At 52.9% G+C, this 7429-nt stretch overlaps 1 protein-coding gene across 2 annotated transcripts; it reads left to right on the top strand.

The window, feature by feature from the left end:
- Nucleotides 1–1191: 1191 nt before the first annotated feature.
- Nucleotides 1192–6570, top strand: HIGD1A (HIG1 hypoxia inducible domain family member 1A). 2 transcript variants are annotated; one of them, XM_068176187.1, is made up of 4 exons: nucleotides 1192–1250; nucleotides 3068–3175; nucleotides 4973–5107; nucleotides 5869–6570. In XM_068176187.1, exons 2-4 carry the CDS (start codon nucleotides 3073–3075, stop codon nucleotides 5916–5918), a joined length of 288 nt encoding a protein of 95 aa, XP_068032288.1. In that variant the 5' UTR covers nucleotides 1192–1250; nucleotides 3068–3072; the 3' UTR covers nucleotides 5919–6570. The 2 variants fall into 2 exon arrangements, with proteins under 2 accessions (XP_068032288.1, XP_068032295.1); XM_068176194.1 differs by lacking the exon at nucleotides 1192–1250 and adding an exon at nucleotides 2264–2405.
- The last annotated feature ends 859 nt before the right edge of the window (nucleotides 6571–7429 follow it).

The following is a 7429-nucleotide window of genomic DNA, read 5'->3' as shown; positions in this document are numbered from 1 at the left end:
ATAAAGCTGTAGGACTCCTCTGTCTCCTTTACGGACACCGGCTTTTCCCAGCGGGATTTGCCGTACAATCCATGGACAGGGACACCTCCCACTGTCCCAGGGTGCTCCAAGCCCCAGTGTCCAGCCTGGCCTTGGGCACTGCCAGGGATCCAGGGGCAGCCACAGCTGCTCTGGGCACCCTGTGCCAGGGCCTCACCAACTCCCAGGGAACAACTCCTTCCCAATATCTAATCTAAAGCTCTTCCTTTTTTCTTTAAATCTGATCGCCCTTGTCCTGTCACTCCGAGAGGTGCTGCCAGCAGTCTCTCTCCACCCGACTCCACGCCGCAGTGTGACAACACGGGAAGTTTCTGAAGCGAAAAGCAGACAAGCTGCTGCAGAAGCCACCAGCAGCCGTTTTTCCGCCCTGCAGACGATGCCGGAGCCGCTGTTTGAAACGGGGCTAACCCAGACTCCGAGACCCCGCCCGGGCCCCGGTACCGCGAACGCGCGGGGCGGCACCGAGACCGGGCCGGCACCGAGGCAAGGGCCGGCACCGAGGCAAGGGCCGGCACCGAGGCAAGGGCCGGCACCGAGGCAAGGGCCGGCACCGAGGCAAGGGCCGGCACCGAGGCAAGGGCCGGCACCGAGACCGGGCCGGCACCGAGGCAAGGGCCGGCACCGAGACCGGGCCGGCACCGAGGCAAGGGCCGGCACCGAGACCGGGCCGGCACCGAGGCAAGGGCCGGCACCGAGACCGGGCCGGCACCGAGGCAAGGGCCGGCACCGAGACCGGGCCGGCACTGAGGCAAGGGCCGGCACCGAGGCAAGGGCCGCCACTGAGGCAAGGGCCGGCACCGAGACCGGGCCGGCACCGAGGCAAGGGCCGGCACCGAGGCAAGGGCCGGCACCGAGACCGGGCCGGCACCGAGGCAAGGGCCGGCACCGAGGCAAGGGCCGGCACCGAGGCAAGGGCCGGCACTGAGGCAAGGGCGGCTGGGCCTCGCAGCGCCCCCTGCCGGGCGCCCCGCGCCACCGCCCCCCCGCCGCAATGCGGGGCGCCGCGCGCTGACGTCACCGCCCGCCCCGCCCCCGCGCCCGTATAAGGAAGCGGTGGTCGCGGCCACGCTCCGCATTGGCTGTCGGCGAGCGCGCGGGCGCGGGGCACGCTGGGAGTTGTGGTCCCGGCGGAGGGGCGGGGCGGAAGCCGCCAATAAGGGGCGGGGGCGGGGCAAGGCGCGGCAGACGCCGGCCGGTACCGGAGCAGCGCGGTGAGAGCCGGGTCTGGGGCGGGCGGGACCCGGGACACAGCCCGGGACACAGCCCGGGACACAGCCCGAGACACAGCCCGAGCTCTGCAGGGCGGTGCGGGTGCTGGGGCTGGAGCGAGGAAGGGCTCCCGTGTAGGGGGAAGTGACTGCGGCAGGAGTGGAGCAGAGGCCCCACCGGGGACGTGGGGTAGAAGGCCGGAGCGCGGTGAAGGTGCCTGGGGCCGAGTCTCCAGGAGGGGTGCGGGGGCCTGGGGCTGGAGTGGGGAAGGATCCCCACGTGGAGCTGGGCAGGCGGAAGGCAGCCTGGGGGTACCCAGGGCCTCCCCCTTGCCGGGAGGGATGCTGTGACCTGTCACCTTCCCACCCATGGTCCTCCCTCAGTGTCCCCTGCGGGTGGCACCGGTCACACCGGTGCCCTGACCTCCCTGTTCGGTGTCGGCAAGGTCAGGGCAGCCGGGCCGTGTGTTTCACCCCGTTTCTTCTGCCCTGTGCCCATCTTGGTCTGAGCTGAAGGTCACAGAAACTTCCTGTGGTGGATGAATTGTTTCACTTTTAATATAATTTTCTTGTGTAAATCTCACCTCTGGCTGTCTCCTCCTCTGCTGAGTGATGGAGAGCTCTTGTTCCCTTCTCTGAATGAGTCAGGCTAAAATTATGGCTTACTTTTAGCAAATAAGAATGGTTGTAGCAGGCACAGAGAGACCAAAGCCTTTGGCCTTGCAGAGGAAATGGTTTGAGAACCAGTCAGTCTGCTCACATGGGTGTGCACAAAATGCTGCGTAACCACGGAGCACAGCCACATTTGAAATGTCTCTTGTGCCTAAGGTTACTGGCACCTGCTTAATGAAATTCCTCTTGGTTTATTCTGAGAGCTTGGAGCCTTTCTATGTGCCCCTGAGCTGTGTTTTGCCGTTGGTGGCAAAGCTGAGCAATAGCAGTAGAGATTTTTCTAGCAGGGCCCTCTGAGGTGTCACTGGCAGAAATTGTCATTATCTGAATGGAGTGCTGAGGAGGGAACAGCTCTTGGTGTAATCCATGCAATTCCCAACACAAACAGCTGGGAAGTTCTGCAGGATGGTCTCACTTTGGTGGTGATGGTTCTGTGAGTGGAGCCCTTCTCAAGCTGTTGCTGCTTTTTATTTTCCTTGGGGGAAGGTGAGAAATCACCTGTGGATGACTTCTGATGTGACCCCACAGGAGTCTGCACCGATTGAGGGCTTCAGGACTTGCTCAGCAGCTCCTCGGAGGTGGCTGTTTCCCATCCCTGTGTTCTCCATCAGGAATTTGGAGTTATGTTGATGTGGGATAGGCTGTAGTGACTGAGGAGCTGCCAGGCAGGGCTGACCTTGTGCAGCAGCTCGTGCTTCCCGACCCAGCTGGTGTAGCTGCTGCTCTTGGCAGGGAATGAGGGGGGAGAAGTGAACTTTGCTGAGGTCAGAACTGCCATAAAGGACCAGCCTGCGAAAGCCAAGCGGAGTGGTGAGGCATGGAATTCCTAAAAGGAAAGGCAGGCAGTGACCAAAGCTTTCTGTGGCTGCCTGTGAGCATGGCGGGGATCACTGGGATCTCTAATGGTGTGAAAACAGATGGCAAAAATTTGTTGCTCTCCTACTTTTTTTTTGGTTTTGTTTTGTTCTTACCTCTCCTGGTAAGCACAGTCCTGCTTCCCAAGGCTTCACTTGAATTTAACCATCTGTCCATGGTGCCTGTTCTTATATCTCACTACCTGGATATTTGTGACAAGGGATTTTCTTTTCCTAAAGATTCTCTTTATTTGGGGTTTCCAAAACCTGAAGGGAGGTTCTTTGTCTTCACAGCCACAATGTCACCCAGCCAGGAATCTGTTTACCCTGACTATGAGACAGAGACCAGCCAGACCTCAAAGCTGATCAAAAAATTTAAGGAGACGCCGTTTGTGCCCATTGGTGAGTTCGAAAATGGAGAAATGTGCTTGCACTATTGATGTAGGAAACACCATCACTGTTCACCTTTTTTCTGTAAACAAGAAATTACTTAAAAATTACCTCCCCATAATAGTTGTCCTAAAAGAAAGAGGGAAATTGGTGAGGTCTGTTACCTTAAATAAAAAACTCAGAACCTACAAGTATAAGAAAAAACCCCAAACCAACAAACCCTGAAAGGCTTTTTAGGTGAGGCTAGGAAACATGTGAAGGTGATGCTGTCAAGTGGTTAGGGAGTATGTTGTGCAGCTGCTCTGGAGCACAGTTCCTGGGAATTATGTGAGTACTACAAAGTGACTTAAAAGCTATCAAAATACAAACTAGAAGGATTTAAATTACAGCCTGTCTGGTAAATGTTTCAGCCCTCTGCTGCGATCGCTTGGTTTTGAAATACATTTTTTTAGTAATTTTTGTTACCCCAGCTTGAGGAAGTAGTTAAAGTTCTCAGGCTCTCTGTTGAGACTCCTAAAAAGCTTCTGAGGAGAACAGGGATCAGCTTTTGTGTGACACAGGACACGTTTTGATTTCCAGCCACCTTAAATGGAGATCAGCGGGGTCACTCGGGGTGAACTGTTCCTAGCATTTGCCAGCAGATTTCCGTCACTGCTTCCGTGGTCACTGCACTTTGTCCTCACCTTGCTGGGCTGAACCATGACTCCAGGAGTTCCAGTTCCCTGAAGCAGATTGGCAGAACTCACTTTTGACCTGTGTCAGAGCTGGGCTGATGGTCCTAAAACTCTTAATTGGTATTTAATGAGAGTGAATTAAGTGTTTAAGCTTTCTGGTGGCACTGGTAATGCTCTGGCTCAGGGTAGACAAACTGCCTGTGCTCTGCTCAGTAAAATATACACAGCACTTAAAACTTGGCATGCACCTATGAACTGTGCAAATCCTAAAAATGGAATGAAATAGATGGAATTTGAAAAGTGTATGCATTTCTGCTGAGTATTCTGTGAAAGCATCAGTGTTGGAGCTGGCAAAGCCGGGGCTGTTTGCTCTGCTCAAGGACTATCAGTGAATCCTGGCCCTGGGAAAGAGACCTGCTGGAGCCTCCCTCCTCACAGCTTGGGGACAATAACATGTGACTTGTCCTGTCCTGGTGGCACCTGGCCAAATGTGACAACACCCAAAATAGCAACCACAGCAGGCCAGTGGATACATCAGGGAGCATCCACACACTGAGAGTCTGAGCATCAGCTGGGTGGGGGTCCTGGCTGTGAGTGTCCATGCAGGAAAGGAGGTGTGAGGAGCCCTGGTTCTGTCTGAAAAATATCCAGGGAATTCTGACCCCTCGAGCTGCTCCTTTGGCATTTTAATGCTGGTGGAAGTCTCTTGCTCTTCCCTAAACTGATGTGTGCATTGAATGAGGTGGCACTGGAGTGAAACTGGGGCTAGGATTTACCAGTACACAAAACCAGAGTGATTAGACCAAAACAGGCTTCTTTTAGGATGAGAAAGAATGGCCTCAAGTTGTGCCAGGGGAGGTTTAGACTGGATATTAGGAAAAATTTCTTCAAGGAAAGGGCTGCCCAGGGCAGTGGTGGAATCACCATCCACGTAGGGATTGAAAACCTGTATAGATGTGACACTTGGTGACATGGTTTAGCCGTGGCCTTGGCAGTTGTGGGGGAATGGTTGGACTCAACGATCTTAAGGGTCTTTTCCAACCTGAACAGCTCAGTGGTTCACAGGCTGTTTTGTTTAGGTGGGTCCCCGCTGCTCTGGATCTCCACTCAGAGGGATGCTCTCCTTGCCTTGCAGGGATGGGTGGATTCACCGCCTTGGTTGCCTACGGGCTGTACAAGCTGAAGCACAGAGGTGACATGAAATTGTCCCTTCACCTGATCCACATGCGCGTGGCAGCACAGGGCTTCGCCGTGGGAGCCCTGACGTGTGGTACGTATGGAACAGGAGCTGTCCTTGGCAGTGGCAAACCATGGAGAGCCTCCTGGATCTCTCCAGTGGATAACAGAGCTGGCATGGCTGGGTGGAAGCATCCAGAACATTTATTCCAGGATCTTCGTGCTCCTTACTGGTGCTCAGTCAGCCTTTCTGGAGTAATCTGATTTTATGTACTTAAGTATTTAATTTCAGAGTAGCAGTTTTGATTATGTCTAGATGTGGGATGTGAGGTTCTGCATCTCTGCCTCTTTCAGGCCAAAAAAAGAAAACATTCATCTGACACTTTCCCTTGTAACATTCATAATATTTTCCCTTCTAAATATGTTGCTGTTTCTACATTTAATGCATTGGAAGATCTAGAGCGTGTGATTATATTTTTTTAATATATATTTATATGTATATATATTTTTTCAGGACTGGACTTATGCCTCTGAATGTACAGGGACATTGTGCCCCTGATCTGTACGTCCCAGGTCTTATCTATGTGTAAATGTACATCCCATGAAACACTGTTTGTTCATACTGCATTCCCAGCAGCAACAACAGAAAAGCTTGACTTTGGCCACAGAATCAACTAGAATTAGCTCAGGATCTGCATTTTCATAAATAGTGTATTTTCATACCTGGTTTCTCTGTGTATGAAGAACTTTGTAGTGTTTATTTAAAAATGCAGCTGAGAACTGTTGAGACTTTGAAACCCATTATTTCTAATTTAACAAAGTTCTTTAATTGTGCTTTTTATTTTTGTCTTGCAGGGGTGGTGTATTCCATGTTCCGGGAGCATGTGTTGAAGCCCAAGGAATAGTGGGAAGCCATCTGAAATCCCTGTCCTGGTGGTGGCCTGTGTACTGCAGCTCCAACCCTCCTATTGAGGGGCTCTTGAGGAAAACAAACAATACATGGCATTAGAGAATTGTTCTATTTTGTGTATGGTACACTGTGCTGAACCTGGCAGCCTCAGAATGTGACCTGGGGGAGCGGGTATTGGGATCTGGGTCTCTCCGATTGACACCACCACATCCCAGTTTTTAGGGGATATCGTGGAGTGCAATCCCTCTATCTTCTCCTTCAACTCAGTCCTGAAACTGGTGACTTCTTTTGCTGTTGTTGCCCAAAACCACGATGTCTGAACTGGCTTCCGTCAGGGAACATCAGGAACGCCTTGCTGTCATTTTCTATCCTCTGCCTCTAAATTTGTAATTTAGAAGCTGCCAGTAGCACAAAATGACTTCTAAAATATTGAGAGCTATATAAACATTTATATTTTTTATTTAAAGTATGATATAAGTATGTTTAAGCTATTTAAATGTTATATTTATTCATTGTTAACGAAGACACAGGCTCCCTATTTTTGCTATATCAGACCATTGGATTATGATATTTTGTAACTTTATTTAGGGTGTTCTTCTGAGTAACATCTAAATGTAACATTTAAAATACAGATTGTGAAAACTAAATTTCAATTTGGTGGTTTAATGCTTTTAAAGTGTATGATCTAGCTGATTTCTGCAGTACTGTTCCCCACAGAAAATTTTAAAACATTTAAATCTGAAAAGCCCTCCCATCACCTTTGCAGTGTTAAAATCCTTGTCCGTGAGTTATTTTACACTCAATCTCCTTGTACTTCCAACAGCAGTCACGAAAATAAAAGCCAGTTTTTAAAAAAGCACCTATTTTCCTGTCAGCTGACATTCCATGGTGACAGTCTCAGATGTTACACATACGAGGTACCGACTGCACCTACCACTCTGTGACCTGTCCTACCGAGCAGGGGGAGATTAAACACGAATAAAAGTGAGCAGTTGGAGGTAATAATTGTTCGCCTATGGATTTGTTGGCCGGGGGCTCCCATCCCGCAGCAGAGGGCCGGCGTGAGCCGAATAAAAATCCCCCGAGGAGGGTGCGGCGCTCCTGGAAAGGCAATTCCCAGCCGGTGCTCTCCTTGACTCCCAGCTGGTTGACTCAGCTTGACTCCCTGGGCTGCTCCCCCACAGGGGGAGGGTCGCCGACGCCTTTTCCTGCTCGTACGGCCGCGAAGCGGGGAGAAGGAGCCGGGCTCGGTGCGGGGCGGGCGGGCACGGCGCTGGGCAGCGGGGTGTGAGGGGGGAGCCATCATGGCGGCTGCGCTGAGGGGAGGGGAGGGGAGGGGCGCGCGCTCCCGTTGCCATGGGCACCGCACCGGGGCCCGCCGCGGGGAGCCGGGGCCCGTCCGCGGGGAGCCGGGGCCCGCCGCGGGGAGCCGGGGCCCGTCCGCGGGGAGCCGGGGCCCGCCGCGGGGAGCCGGGGCCCGCCGCGGGGAGCCGGGGTCTCGTCTCC

The sequence above is a fragment of the Anomalospiza imberbis genome, chromosome 1 (assembly GCF_031753505.1).
Source record: "Anomalospiza imberbis isolate Cuckoo-Finch-1a 21T00152 chromosome 1, ASM3175350v1, whole genome shotgun sequence".
NCBI classification, from domain to species: domain Eukaryota; kingdom Metazoa; phylum Chordata; class Aves; order Passeriformes; family Viduidae; genus Anomalospiza; species Anomalospiza imberbis.
Note: the sequence above shows the minus strand (reverse complement) of the source record. Positions and strands in the feature narration are given on the sequence as shown.

Coding starts and splice junctions, on each gene's coding strand:
- HIGD1A (XM_068176187.1), top strand. CDS start 3,073: ATGTCACCCAGCCAGGAATCTGTTTACCCTGACTATGAGACAGAGACC. Junction 3,176..4,972: donor GACGCCGTTTGTGCCCATTG/GTGAGTTCGAAA, acceptor CTTGCCTTGCAG/GGATGGGTGGATTCACCGCC. Junction 5,108..5,868: donor CGTGGGAGCCCTGACGTGTG/GTACGTATGGAA, acceptor TTTGTCTTGCAG/GGGTGGTGTATTCCATGTTC.